At 37.1% G+C, this 16,281-nt stretch overlaps 1 protein-coding gene across 2 annotated transcripts in view; it reads right to left on the reverse strand.

The window, feature by feature from the left end:
* Positions 1–16,281, reverse strand: part of HBS1L (HBS1 like translational GTPase) — a 60,882-nt gene that overhangs the window by 28,699 nt on the left and 15,902 nt on the right. The window contains exon 1 of one of the 2 annotated variants that reach the window (XM_048296546.1): positions 14,367–14,437. The exons of the other annotated variant lie outside the window; for it this stretch is intronic. Coding sequence (XP_048152503.1) covers positions 14,367–14,391 — 25 coding nt within the window. The 5' untranslated portion in view covers positions 14,392–14,437. Of the gene's footprint in view, positions 1–14,366; positions 14,438–16,281 lie in introns of those variants that run through there. 2 annotated transcript variants of the gene reach the window in all.

Here is a 16,281-nt window from a genome sequence, read left to right on the forward strand (position 1 = left end):
CTATTTTAAGTGAAGTAACTTCCAGAGAGGTATTTGGACTGCACTAACATCAGAGTACCTAGGCTAAAGCGCACTGTAGCTACAAGTCAAACAGTATTACAAAACTAAACGTGTACTGATGAACCTTGTCTCAGTATTAAACTGGGATGAGCCTAACACCAAAGGGAACTGTTACAGGCCTGCACTGCCATTACTCCAGCACAACTGGAGGGTATGACACTTTGACAAAGTTCTCTTGTATTATTCTTGGCTGGTTTTTTACCTTTCCTGTGACTGCCAGTTGGTCTTCTGACTTTAAACAGACTTTTGACTTAGTCAAAAAGTATTACTAGTGACACCTGATATAACTTCAAAATTTTTAGAAGTACAAGCCCAAAATCTGATGGCACAATAAAGCACCTGCAGGCTGATAAACATGACACAGACACATACATACACAGGAAAGAAATAAAACATATGGACAGTCTTTAAAAATTAACACAGTCTCTCTAGATGTTCAAGATGGAATAGCAAAAGTATATAGTCAACCATCTTCCTTTACTGTGAGCAACTCCCTTTGGATTTCTTTTCTAAAACTGGTTGTAAGCAGTACCTGTAGAAGATCTGTACAAAGAAATCCAAAGATTACTCTGGCTACATTATCAAACCTAGCAGGCTTGATGAGTCCTTTTTTCAGTTTTGGTTCATAGACACACTTGAGATTGAAAGTAACAGGAAGATAAAAATTGATCTTTTCTCTAATTCTGTTGGAGGTTGTAGTGGTTTGGTCCAAAATACTCATTACTGTTTATCTGCTGTGAGATAAGAATTAGGAGAAATGCAAAGCAGGCACCAAACTTGAAAGAATATAAAGAAGTTTATTAACAGACCTAAAAGAGGGAAAAAAAAAATTATACTACCTTCAGAACTCTCCTCCTCCCCCCACCTTCCTCCCTTATCCCACTGACAATGTAAAAAGACAACCCTTAAGATGTTCAGTCTGTTTACCACTTCCATAATAACCTTGTTCAGTCCATTTAGAAAGAGAAGTCTCTTCTTGCTCATGCTATGAAAACATTATCACAACGAGACAGCCGCCCACTTCCAAATATTGTTCAGTCCATTTAGGAAGAGGAGTCTCTCTGCCTGCGTGTGAGTCCTTTCCCCCGACTTGCAGCTTTTCCCGCAACTGCTTTCGAGGGTTCACTCTTGAAGTTTTTTGGGGTACAATTTTAAGGTTGAGCCGTTCAGGAACAAAAACAGAGGCCCTTCTCCTTCCCTGGGAGCAAAGGGTCTTCATCATCTTCATCGTTAGGACTATCTCTGGGAGCATCTCTAGGGACTGAGGTTTTCTCCTTTCCCGTTTGGAGCAAAAGTCCTCATCTGGTTCATCTCTCCCTGTCCAAACTTCTCATGAAATTACAGCTGTGTCAGCATCTGCCTATCTCAGCGCAGGTGCTTTTGCTTACGAGTTGAACACTCGACCCCCCATATCTTCATGAAATTACAACGGGATACTCTGATATATCATAGCTTCACAACAGAATTTCAGCTTTAAGCATCTCCTCTCTCTCTTCCCTCAGGTTTTCAGCTCTTCACAGCAGTAAAAGGGTTAATCTCACCTCGGCCTTGCAGCTTTGCAGCTGGAATGTTGAATGTTTCTTATCGCAGTGGAGAGGGGGGAGAGCCGAGCCACTCCGGCTGCCCACAGCAGGACTGTGGGGGGGTTCCACGGCTGGAACAGGTCCATGGCTCCAGGATGGCCGTGGCCCGGCCCGGCCTGGCCCAAGCAGGGCCTGGCCAGGCCCGCTGGCCCCCACACGGGGCCCGCAGCCACCTGTGCCAGCGCCGGAAACGAGAGAGAGCTTGGAGGGGGAGTTTGCCTATTCTTAAATGTGGATCACAGAGGTGGTCACAACTTTAAGTGGCTTAGAGAATTGTCCATATTCAAACTGGCCAGCTGATAGGTTCTATCAGATCCCAGAGGAAGCTGTAAGCACCCCTTAGCAAGGACGTCCCTTCCGGGACTATGCTTGCTAACCTATGACAGAGGTATGGAAGGTTTCAGTAAATGGAAGAGTTGACTGACAGTCTAGTCTGTTCCCAGGTAGTTTAGAGGTGAATGAAAAGAGGAGTCTGCTATACAGCCACTCTCTCAAGAAATACACATTGACACTAAATGGATATTGGCAAATTTGGAGAAACGAACATGAGCACTGGGTATTTAAATCCACACTGACTTTGTTCAGATGACCATATCTTTTCAACAGCAGAAACAAAATGCCACTGCTTTCAATTCCTACACACGTAAGCTTCTCCTCCCAACTAGTCTTTCACTCATCAAACTGCAAATTGGTAGTGAGACTTTACACTCAACTACCCCATTGCACAGAGAAGCCTGTTTCTGATACAATGAACCAGAATGTTTCATGTGCCTGAATTCAGCATGAAAAACAAAGACAAATGTCAACAAGTCAGGCATGTCTTGAGTCCATGTTTTTTCAGATGGCAATCCCATCTCTACTCACAAACCAATTACTAATGGTATATAAGCACTGGCAAAGGATCACACTTTCAAGGGAATTATGTTCCAATTAACTGTAGACAGAATGCAGTTAGTTTTTCACTTGCATGCTTCTGACGTTTTTATTGGTAATATTGATTCGTCTCTTTTCAAAACTGCATGTGCACTTGAAGGCAGCTGCATACTATTTCAATTTTGAATGAGGCTAAGGATCCTACATTCAATGAATACTTGACAGAATAAAGTAACTTAAGCAGGTCCTCCTAATGCTGTCTAAACCAGCACTGCCATGAAAAATAATACACATGTAACACCATGCTTTCTAATCTACAAGATATGGTTTGCATCCTTTCCTCTGCTACAGACTTTCTATATAACCACAAACAAGCCACTTGCATCTCTGTCTGCTGATTATACAGCAACAGCCAATTACTTAAAAGAAAACAGGGCACTGGCTTTGTGCATCATGTCATGAGTTTGGCGCACATCATGAGAAGACAGTTTTATCTGAAAAGCAGAACTAATAACTCAGGCCCCTCTCAAGATAATACTTCCCCTTCCTATATGCTGTGCTATGATTTTAAACTAATTTTAAGGCCCTACAATTGTGAAAATATTTCAAATATTTTGAAATAGACGAGTGAGTCAAGTAGATGTTAGATATGCAGCTGGTTACACACAATTTCATGCCCAGAAACATGTATCACCGGTTTGCTCACATATATCTGGGTTTATATTAACATCTAATAAATCCATCATGTAACATAACCCACCTGAAAAACTTAAAATTGTTTACATTCTTCTTTTTATGCCATAAACCTCACAAGCTTCTAGCCTTTAATTTTTAAATTTGCCTTAAATACAGTAGAATTTTATTTTTCTCTCTTCAAATTTCACAGCACATGGGAAAAAACAACATAAGGAAATAGCAAAACTTGTCAAATTAGAGAGATATGCTACTGAAAATAATTTATTTTGGTTTTGTAATTCAACTGAATTATTTGAAAGTCAAATTCTACAAAATGCTGTAGGATATTGTGGCAACTTACAGTTTAGTTAAGTTTACACTGGGATGTAGCACACTGTATCATCAGTGGCATTGGTACTGGGTATTAGTATTACCAACATATCACAATTCTGAGAACAATACCAGAAGTCCAAGACTCTCAACAATGTACCACCAGTACATAACATGACTACAGAACTCAGAACATCCCAGATTTCCTAAATTTAGACAGTTTCCTAACCTTTAAAACATTCTGCCTGCATATATTTTGCTGTGCATCATCCCTATAGCCCATCAATTAAATGCCTTTGGATGTAAGAGCAGTGACAAAGTCTGCATGTGTGAGAACTTCAACATCCAGAATTTCTTTCATATGCAAACTTCAGTACTTAAATTATACTGGTTCAAAACATCCATTTTTAGGAAACTGTATGACATGCTACTATGAACCACAATATGCAAGTGGATGCTACTGAATATCCACAGCACTTCCAAATCTAATGCAACAGTCCAAAATAATAGAAAAGGCAACTTGCTAAGTCACCACCCAGTGATGAGAGACAGCCATTCTAAAGATACTACTGAAAACAATTCTCCAAACAAGAACACTGAACTTTTTCTTTTTAAAAGAAAGGTTATTTCCTAATAGAAACCACAGTCAGGGGCTTTCCAGGTAACTTGGTCTCGTTGTTATAACTATTACCTTCTCTGCAAAGTTTCAGATGGTGAATACGATTTTTTTTTTTTTTCATGAAACTGGGAGTAGGCATTTTCACTGAAAAATGCTGAAAATAAAAATGTCCACTTGCACCTAACTACAAGAATGTTTTTGTTTTGTTCTTAAAGTTTGATACAGCAAGAGGGAAGAGGGATACAGCAGGCTCTTGAGTGGTGATATTCCTGAGTCTCTCCATCATGAGCCAGTTTCCTGGGATCCACAATACACAAACAGCACAACTCGCTACCCCAGGACTGAAGTTCCAGAAACAGTTTGCTTCACTACATGCAGCTGCAACAACTGGGTGTGCAGCAGCCACAGTGAGAAGGCCTGGCAGCCTGCTACAGCCAGCTGGCACTCCTCACCTCTCTGGCTTTACTTTCAATGTTTGCAACTTTCAGCAAGTTGACATCTCTAGTCCAAAAATTAATGTGTTCAAATGAGGCTCCTGCCTGAGGCTGATTTTTTTTTTTTTTTTTTTTTTTTTACTTCCAAACAGGAGAACAGAGAAACTGGAAGACAAAAGATACAACAGGAGATTTTTTAAAATGGCACCTAAGGAAAGTATTATTTGCATAAACTAAGTCCTTCAAGTGATCTTTCCACAGTCTGAAAACCCACTTGATTTTTTCCTTAGAAAACAGTTTGCACATGCTCTTATGGCTTAAGTTTTTAAAACTAAATCCCAGAAACACTTCATTAACATTCAGTATGTAGCTGTTGCGACTATTTTTGTCCAGGCTGGACACAGCTGTGTCGCTTGAACTCAAATTTTACCTCTCCTATGGTCTCCATAGTTTCCTACCACATCAATAAACTGGAGGCATAAATTTGTCTTGGGTAAATCATAAAAACAAACAAAACTGGAGGGCAAGAGAAGAAAAACATATAGTGAGAACTGGCAAGCAGCAAAACACACAGATTATCAAGGACAAAGACTAGAAGAATGAAAACCAATCAAGAAGAGAAGATGAAATGAGAGATAGAGTGACTGGGGGAAAAAAAAAAAGCCAGTAATAGTGAACAACCTAATTTGGGGAAAAGCTGTGTGTAAGGAGAGGGAGAAAGTAAGAGGCCACATACTCAATGACAAGTTACATGCAGAGCTAAACATGAACAAAGTAAGCAGAACAGGAGCAGAACTGAAAGCGAATGCAAACTACGACTGGAAAAGAGCAAACATGGAAAATAATAATGGCCAATGAGTGGAAAAATAGGTAGGAAACTGGGAATGGCTAGATAAGAACTTTGCAATTATGAAGTAGAAAAAATGAACTGCAATAAAAAATGTGGACTGACATGAGGAAATACTGTGTTTACAGCACAAAGACGAATTCAACAAAAAAACTGAACACAAGTAAGAGGATTCGAAGGACACAGACACTGATGTTAGATCAGGTTGAAGCAGAGGGAGTGGAATGTGTTAGAACAAGGCAACAACACATTTTCTTTCCTGTCTGAAACATAGCCAAAACTTCTGGAGTCTCACCATGTCTCTTGCCATCAATACTACCTCCCTGAATGAAGCCAAATGATACAGAATCCAGCAGTCAGTTACAGCTGCATTCTCTTGCTCCTCTCGCCTGAAACAAATGTCTTCCCGTGAGAATTTTCTGGCCATCAGGACTTATTTAAATTACGTATAGCCAAGCCTGCAAGTAGCACCTATTAAAACTATTTTTTCCCAGTGACTCCTTATTGCAATCATTCCATTGAATGCTGTACATTTAATTTAGAATATCTAAAGTTGCTACAGAAACATGTCTCAGAGAACAGAGTACAAATATATTTTATATAGAAAGACTTTACTCTTTTCTATTACAACTGGGAGCTTTCAGCATTCTCACAACTTAAACTTGTACGTCTAAATATTTGGATGCTTAATACAACATTCCAATTTCTATGAAATTATGTTTAAGCAACACACAATAGCAAAGAAATGCACAGACCAGATTCTATATGTAGACCATTGGTACAGTCTTTCCAGAAACATGGATAACTGGTCTGGTTTGCATTCGTGGTTAATCTGTTAGGGGAAAGACAGGCACTGATGCTATAGCAAAACTCTTAAGTTTTCCAGTTTCACTAAGCCAACACCTCCCCTGTAAAAGAACGGAGTTCTCCTGTACAGAAAGGCAGACTGGGGGGTGGTGTACTTTTTCTTTTAAAGCACCCAAACAGCTGTCTCTCCTTTTGATGTTTCCGATACAAAAAATGCGTAAAGGTCCAACAGGAATTCAACAATGAAAACAGCAACTTTCTCATCCACCAAGTTTTTCAAAAAAATGTCCCTGTGGTATTTCTCATACCTACTGCTTATAGTTCAGTGGACTAAAATCCAGTCCTTCACATGACCGTAACTCAGCACAACTCATCCTGTAACTACTGAAACCTAATTTGTGGGAGGTGTACTGCTCTGCACTCTAGCAATGCCAACGATACCCATTCTCAACCCGTAACTGAAGCTACGATCTCCTATAAAAATAATTTATTAGATATTTGCAGTTGTTCTGTTACAGCAGCTTTACACACAACCATAGGTCGTTGGTGGTGTTTTCTAACTCAACGAATTTTTCTTAAATGACTGTGAATTGTCTTTCACTGAGATTTAGAAAAAGCTCAGTCCGGTATTTCTGAAGTGCAACTTCCTGCCATAAATGGTCATGTAAAGAGCAGAGTCAGCACTATGGGCAGGATAACCCGAAAAAGATATCCCCTTTAGCCAGTCACTTAATTGAACAGAACACAGAGTCCATGCAAATTACCAGAATTTCTGTTAAACCCTGGCCCAAAATGAGTATGTAAAACTGAAAGTACAATATGTACATTCTATCATAATTGTATTGAATTTCCAAAAATAACAAATAGCAATTTCAGGTTTAATTAATAACTAACGTTATAATGCCAGAGGATGGTGCTATTTGCCTGTACATCATCCAGGTAATTCAGAAACAACATCATGCCCTTTACATGTCAATGTTATTTATTTAAGTACACTCTTGTTGATTGTATTGAAGGAGTGCAGTGCATTTTACAAAAAGAAAGCTTTCCTGATCCATGACTTTTATTTTTGCACTGAAACTATTTCAGTATGAAACAGAAGTTTAAATATAAGAACAGTGAACATGAAAAACACAGAACTGACAGTGTTTGAAGAGTAAAACCATCTTACAATTGTTCAACTTTTCCCCAACCATTCTGCAAATTTTCTCCAGAAACTTAATAAGGTAGCCTTTAAAAGTTACAGAAGAAAATGTATTTATTGGCCAATGATTGTAAAAGCTGCCAACATTTTTAACATTTTTATGTTACAGAAAATTGCAAAAATTTAGTGCAGTAAAAACTTCTAGGTAGGATTAGCTAAAGCCTTATTTAATTTAGGTTCTCTGAATTCTCAACCCTCCCACTCTGCTGGTGACATTACAATCACACTAGATCCTGAACAGGCCAGAGAGCTGATGTATCTGTGGGCGAATCAATAATTTTTTGTCTTAAAACTCAAATTTGAAAATTTCACTTGTCCACGCATTCGCTTTTTTGTTTCTCTGTAAAGTTAGTTCCATGATTTTAGAGATGGCAATGCAGACCACATAGGGCAAGGCCACAGCGTAAGGCACATTCCAGAGAGGAAGACTGGTGGCTTCAGAATGCCAAAAGTCTAATCATATATCAAAAATTTATCAGTTATTGAAAAAAGTAGTTCAGGGGCTTACATAAGATGTGATTTTAAAGAAGCAAGTATTCAACACGTATATAGTATATAGAGTATAGTTTAAAAGAAAAAAAAATCAAGGTCCAGCAGTACAGTAATTATTCATAATACTGTGTATACACAAACACCCATCCCTTACTATAAACTGATACACAAATGCATTTAATAACAAAAACTAGGAGTTGTTCATGAGTACAAGGGAGAAACTCACTGACTGCCAATTACTTTTGCATTTCTGCTTGCATGGTTATGGTAATCAAACAGCAAATCCTCAGAGACATCCCCTTTCAGTTCGTGAGTTTTTTCCCTTAAAAAGACAAAACATAGATGTATTCTACTTACATATTTTACAAGAAGTCAGACAAATACTCCCATTTTGAAAGCTTTATTTATAATGAAGATAAAAGGAAATGACAGTATTTACTAAAATTTCATTAAAGACAGTAGGAGTGGAGGTATGGGATTGCCAGCAGAAACGGAACTGAAAAGATGGAAGCACATCATGTGAAACAGTTTAGATTTCAAGAGGGGTTTTTGGTTTGATGAAACTGACTTCTTGATCATTCTTGCCATGCCCACCACCTACTCAACATAACTGGACACATCTCCCCCAGCCAGTAGTTAGGGTAGTTCTCTGGGATCTGGCAAAACTAAGTTCCATCTTTACTACAACTGACAGAAACTGTGGATGATATGGGTATCATCCGCAGCACAGTAAATGTTCAGGCTCTTGATATTTTGAGCGGGTTTTTTTCTACTTAGGCAAGAGACAACCTTCCCACTAAAAAGCACTTCACTATAACTACTAACCAGCTTTGGGTGTGAGCCTCAGTTCAGAACCATCTTTATGTTCAGTATTTGTTCATACACAGAACTCAAAGCAGACCTAGCTTGTATTTTTGCTACAAATACTTAAATGCCACTTGAATTCTAGAGCCCATAGCCATAGTGGAGATTTGAACTCAAGAAGAATTGCTTCAGGACATTGTGCTGCTTTCACTAAGAAAGAAAACTGCTAATGAAGAAAAAAATGCTAAGGAACAAAGATGAATAAAGTTCCAGAACTTTTTCTTCTGAAACATAAATAATACTCTAAATATTCATATTAAAAATGTACCAAAGAATATTACAATTCCCTAGATTAAAAACTACAATTAGATACAAGAACACAAAAAAACATTGCCAACAATAATACAGTGAAACAAGTGTGCTATTTTCAATCCCAAAATAAAAATCATTAAAAGATATCACTTTGATCAAATAAATTAGACCCAGTCATTTTCCAAATTGTCAGAAAACAACGTATAGTGTTTGGGTTTCTTGATCAGGAGCAATTTTAATAAATTCAGGAAAGTGACAAGGAAAAAGCTGACAGTATTAACCAGAATGGAAATAATGATGCTGGAAGGTAGGCTCCAGTGAATATAAAACCAGTAAAACACAAGAATGACATCTTAACAAGCTCGCCTTCAGAAACAGTGGTGTTCTATGCAAGGCCTCTAGCTCAGTGAATAAACAACACCTTTTACTCTGGAACAAAAAAAAACAAAACCCAAGGAGTGAAATAGGAACTAAGATGTTACATCTAATACATGCTCTCACTTTTTTAAGGCAATCTAGCAGAGTGGCCCTGCCCATGTGCCCCCAAAAAAGTGGAATTTTTTTCAGAGCAGGTATTTGTAGCAGTGCACACATGTATTTTATGTAAGATAAATATCTAACTACTGTAAATATCGCACATGAACTAATAATACACGTGAATGATGGAAAAGGTACCTCTGACAGGTGCCAATATAGAACTCCCACACCTAGGAGCTGATAGGCCCCTAATTACCAGGGGTGTAATAAAGATGATAGAGTAAGAGAGATGGTATTTACAATTTTACAAAACAGAATAGCTCAAAGGTACTGTAACTTGAAAATCCTACCTCTTGTGCTATTCCAACTAATTCCTTAATATCCAAAACTTAAGCAGCTACTGAAAATGTGTAACCTTGTAAAAAGTTAAATAATACACTGAGTTTATTTTAGAAAACTGAATCTTTAGCAGTTAAATGCATACGTTTAAAAGTCACTTGAACAATTACCTTGAAGGTAAAAATGTTAAATGTTCAGATTTTTACCATTCAGAAGGGATAAATGTCAAGAAAGGACAAATCGGAAACAAAAGGAATTAAAAATACATTGATCTTTGCACATGTAAATAAGGTCAAGTTAAACATTTCACACAATCTGTTCAAAGGAAACATGCTGAGTGAACACACACCTCTGATAGTGCTTGTTTTACTAGGATTAAATGTAACATAATGAAGCAAAACACCGAAGAGAACCAAGCAAAATAATTAACAAAGTGCTGTTTCTCCTTTGCATTTTTTCTCCAAATAAGACTAATATTGATCAACCTACTCTTCCCCTCCTTAACTGTTCCAAGATTTCAGATTAAGGGATGATGTTTTAGGCTATTAGTTCAATTTTGCATTATTACTCAACATCAAAATATTAAGTGGGGGGGTTAAAAAAATAACTGCAGGATCACAATTCTTTCACAGAAATTTCAGAAAAGCTACATAAAGTTTAACACTTTTTCTTATACCAGATTCAGCCTAAAATAATTTTTAAAATATTAGATTTATAAATTATTTCTATGTAGCTGGGACAGTTTAAGTACTCTAGAGAGATTCAATTTTAAAAACATAATACCAGGAGAAAACACTTAAGATTTCCTCCTTCCAGCTGAATTTTGTTTTCAGTGTTCTTACATCATGAAACCAAAGGTTGTAGGTACACCATCAAATGTTTCTACAATATGCTCACAACCCTCAGTTCAATACTAGAGATTACATTTCACAACGTGCTATTATTTAGCAGGGTGCTCTCACTATTTTTTTATTAGATACTATTGCAAACATCTTCCCCTCTCAATGCTATTTGCCACTCATGCTGGAACATCAGAAGAGAAACAAAAGGAAATGAGGCTTCGAGTCCAGTCACACTTGTATCTACCAGTTTTTGGTAATTTGTCCATAACATAACGGGGTATGTGAAGTTGTGTTACTCCACGTGACTGCTCTCAACTGGAAGAGCCTTGACTGCTCATAACTACGCTGGTGAACCAGCATTTTATTCTACCTTACTACTGATATTCAAAGCTCAGTTTTTCTGATATGACTAGCTACATCACCACTAGCCTCTCTAGCTGGTAGACCTTCCGGGTATTCCTGTGCTGTAAAGGACACTTTTTTTTGCATGTACCTCCTAAACTCAAGCAACTCCTGCCTTTTGGAAAGAAAGAGTGCAATCTCAGTTTTGTCCTCAGTGCTACACAGATCAAAGCTCAATTATCACACACACAAACCTAATCAACAGCAGCTATCTTTAACAAAAGACAAGTAATAACTAAATACACCTACAGGAGAGGATGACCATATTATCACAGCTTGAGATGGAAACTGTTAGATAAAGAAGTTTGATACTACTAAGGCATACTTTACTTCACGTAATTTTCTTCTAGTTCCATTTTTGTGAAATTTTCTCTTTGTCTTCACTGTAAGATCAAGAGGCTTCATTCAACATCTATTTCTGCTCTTCCTTCAATTCTAATGGAAGGTACCCTACTCATTTCCTAAATAAACAGAATTAGTTTGCCACACTGTCATCTTGTCCTGTTCATAAATAGAGTACATTTGAGGAAGGGCAAAAATGAAGAGGAAGCAATGGCTACTAAAATTACAAAGGAAAAAAAAAAAAAGCTTTAGCATTCTTTCTTATTTAAATATCTTACTGGCAATACAAAGAATATTTGAATGCTAGGTGTGAATCTGGTAAAGATCTCTGAATCTAACTTGCAAAACAAACTTCAGCTGCATCAATGCAGCAGGCTGATCAAAGGTACTTAATTTATCTGCAGTCCAGAATCTCCACAGTACCAAAACCAACATATCAGCAGAAAAAAAAATAACTGAAAAAAAGTTCACACAACTATTACTACAAATTTAGAGACTAAACTTAAGCTATCTGAAATGTCCCAAAGTTTTCCTGGACCACTGCTGTGCACTACGCAGTTTGTACAAACACCTAGTTACAACACATTATATACCAGAAAGACATAATTCCCTAAGGAATACATTACGGATGGCAACAGCAACAAGGGACATTACTACAGATTTAGAGAACCAACCATTCATTTGATGATTAAGCTGACAGCAGGCCTTTGAGTGGCTAACTGATATAAAATCCTAGAATTGAGCTCTAACTGTATTTATCAGGGAAATCACTGCAAGGAAGAGTACAGATACTGGCCAAGCTGAAGTAAGCAAGGTACAAAAAAGCTACTTGACATACACAGCAGCACACATTTGAAAAACACAAAATACGTTTAAAAACTTTATCACCTCTGCATTAAAATGTAGGAAAAGTTTATAAAAATTGGACCATACTTCAGCATAAGAAATGTTTTCTCTTTTTAACTGCAGCTATTCTACATTATCTGCATTACTTAGCTACACTTGCAATACTTATATAATTACTCTGAAAATTTACTCCACATTTTCCTATGAACTCATCCGGCATCAGCCAAACTTATCTGAACCCCAGCATTATCAAAGATGAACTCGTTTAATTAAGACTAGAAAAAATTGAGACCTATTATTACCATAATCTGAAAAAGAGAGACCCATATTTAGAGAACAACAACCTATATATATATATGTGATATGAAACATAACACTTGAGACTCTATTCTTCATTGCCAAAATAGTTCAGAGACATAAACTGATTTATAAAAAGCTGCATATCTGAGTTTAGAAGCAAAATTGAATATAGTAAAGTACAGCCTATAGTTTTAGATGAGCTTTGGAAGATTTATCAGATGTGGATCAACGCCAGAAAAATTTCATTTGCCAGACTCAAGCAGTGCATTTCACTCTATCATGACTTAAGAAAGGAACCTGCATGGACTCAAGTTCATTGCTTGATGTTTTTCTCTACACTTCACATTTACAGTAGCACCTGTAAGCACACAGATAGCATCTACAATCTTGTAATAGTTTGCTTGCATACATGTTATCCTAAAAATAGCATCAAAAGCTTCAAATCTAAAGTACATTTTTGCCTTGAAAAATGTTTATCTAACATCTTTGGGTAGCACTTATTTTCCTTTTTTGAACTTAAGCACAGCACTTGGTGTATACAGAGTTATGCCATCTTGCCTAGTGGACAAGCAAAGTTAGTCATTTTCCTGTTTATGTGGGTCAGCAATAGGGAAGAGGAAAACATTAAAAATAGGAAAATGTGATTCTAAAACCACAAAAAGTTGCAGCAGGGACTTGAACAAGGAGTACCCAAAATAACTTCAACTCATATTTTGGAATTAATTAGATACAAAATTTCCACTTAGGGTGAGCTTTTATAGGCAGTAAAAACATAGAAAAAGAACTGAAGCAAGAACCACTCAAAGCTCTTCCATGTCTTTGACAATATGGCATTACAACTTCTACAGAGACAAGTATTTTCCACAACAAAATTAGCTAGGTTTTCCAAGCTCTTGGGATTTTAAGCATGAATTTCTACTTTCTCCCAGGGATTCTGACAGTAGACTCATGAGTTTTAATTCTAATGGGCATTTCAATCATCACAAGTATTACACAAGGAAGGAAACTGGTACTTCACATATTTTTAAGTGTCCACGCTGAAGACTGAAAAACTGAGATGATGAAAAATGGGTAAAATCTTGTCACCCAAGAGGAAAACAGTTCAAATATAACTAGAGGTACAACAAGAGGTGGCACTTCTGTTATGTCTGATATGTACGTGCCATAATACACTAGACTATGCAACTAATATGCTTTGTAACAATTCTGAGTCAGCCACAATACTGCAGAAACACATCCAGAAGACAGTACAGAGATGAAGTTTGCACTGATGACACAAATTTTCTAGGGAAGGGACAGTATTTGTAGCGAAAGACACTTAGCATAAACAGACATTGTGAAGTAATTTTGTGTTTAAAGCTTGCATTTTTACACCTTCCTGGCTTTTACTTTTCTGAATTTTCCCAGGTTTCCTGTTAGCACTCAAGCTCCTTTTTATCAGTATGTAATGTATTTTAAACTGTTTCTTTTGCTCCCATTATGTTGGATTGGATATGCCACTTCTAACATTTAGATGTCTTACTAGTTTCTAGAGCTGAAATGCATTAGTTTTCAACTGTGAAATACTCCTGTGTCAGCATTCCCAACAGCCTTGCTTTGAGCACTCAAAGTGCAAACTTCAGGTAGGATTTACAATCTTTAAATTGGTGTATGATAGCACTACAGCAGCAGTGATTAATTCATCCTTAAGGCAGGATTTAAAAGAATTCTCTCTCCAATTATACCTTCCTGACACCCCAGCAATCCCACCTGAGGACTTAGTAAATTCTTCACTTTACCTTCTAACAACACCGAGAAAATCATGTGATAGCTGATCTTTACCGTGACCTGAATGGACCGAGATAGGACACTGTAAGAGCAAGTGGAGCTACGGTTTCCCCAGGATCTCTGGTTCTTCTGGAATCCCAAAGTTCTAAAAAGGACACAATCATTTTTAGTTTCATCCAAGTTCCCTTCGCTTCCAAGCAAAACACCCAGTTTTCATACATGATACACTCAACTACAGAAATTACTGACTTTGTATTGGTTTACACTTTGTCCTAACAAAAGTAACTAGTGTTAAGAGGACCATAAAGGAAAACTCAGAAAAAGCCTGGAGTGTCACTTTTTCCAGTGTAGGTGTACAGTATGTATGAGGAGAATCTCAAAAATGTATTTCAAAGGATTTTAAAAAACTTTTCATTGCTGGTGACACATTTTTCCCTGAAATAAGCCACTTCCTTTCTAAAACCCACACAGTACACTCTCAGTGTCAAGATTCAGTAACTTCACAAAGTCTGTGTATATATTTTTCTTACCCAAAACACGGAAGTCCTAAATTCTCATTTACTTTCCATGATTTAAGATATATCATGTCAGATTTTAAACATTTCCACTGAGAAAAGAACAATTTTCTTTGTCACAGACTTAATGCATGGCATATCTCAGTGTAATTAAGTACAACAGGTCCTCATCTCTATAGCAGGCATTTGAGAATTGTAATGCTACAGAAAAGTTACCACAGCCAACTGAAGTTGGGAATAAAAATTTCTTCTGAGATATCCATGTATAAAGAATGGATTTTCAAATGCGCAAAATCAAAGCATCAGAGCCCTATATGATAAATGACAGAAAAACCTGAGGAACTCTAAAGCTAATGAAAATTTATTGTACATCACCATTAACCTTCAGAATGTTTGCTCCTCGTTGGAATTCTCCCTATAAATAAAATCCAAAAGTATCAGTTTGCCTGGGTTTGGTTGCTTTTTTATTCATTGAAGGCTCCCAACTTCATTTGTCCATTAACCACAAGCATAAGTGATAAAAGTTATCTGTTAAAGCACAATAATCTGCATTCTGACACTTTGCACTAGGAAGTAACTGCTATCACAATCTCCATCTGCAACATAAAAAGACAGAAGACAAATAAGTATTTGTTCATGGAAAGAGAATCACCTATCATTGTGAACCAAAACCAAATCTTGCTGCACTCAACTGACAGAAAAGAAAAAGCTAGTGACATCGAGTCACACTGTGGTGATGTTTGTATGATTTTTTCATTTTTAACTGCAACTGGTGTAAAGCAAAATTGAAGAAGATACTTACACAGGAGAGGCAAAAAAAAAAAATTCAGAAAATGAAAAGAAACATTAACAAAATGCAAGGTAAGCACCTGCCAACTTTATTCGTGCTTTTCTTGAAACTGCCCACACTGTATTAACAGTTATGTCAAAATCCTGAACATGTGCAGTATTAATAAAAAGCATAAATCAAAAATACATGCCAGTGAAGAAATACCTGTGTCTCTATTAACATCTATTAACTGCTTCTCTATTAAGAAACTAGTAAAGCCCAGTATCTACAAAACTAGATTTAAATGTGAGACGTGTGCACTACTCCCAGATTATCAGGCATGTCATGAGTAAGGCTTTTTTTCAGCTTCCTGTGCCTTACTTTCAACTTTGACTCTTTACTGTGAAGCTTGCTTCTTATTAAATATTTATAAAAATAGACCTGTTCTTGGTGCTATTCTTGAGAAATTACCATAAAACAAAATGGCCAGTGCCACCACAAAGACAGCTCAATTCTAGATTCCTTGCTGCCCCAACGGCAATCAAACCAAAGAGACTCAGTTCACAGCACTTTTTATTTCCTGCAAGGACTGCACATTTACAGACATCTGACCTCCTTCTTGCTCAAGCATCACTAAAATTA

Source organism: Corvus hawaiiensis, chromosome 3, assembly GCF_020740725.1.
Source record: "Corvus hawaiiensis isolate bCorHaw1 chromosome 3, bCorHaw1.pri.cur, whole genome shotgun sequence".
Classification (NCBI taxonomy): domain Eukaryota; kingdom Metazoa; phylum Chordata; class Aves; order Passeriformes; family Corvidae; genus Corvus; species Corvus hawaiiensis.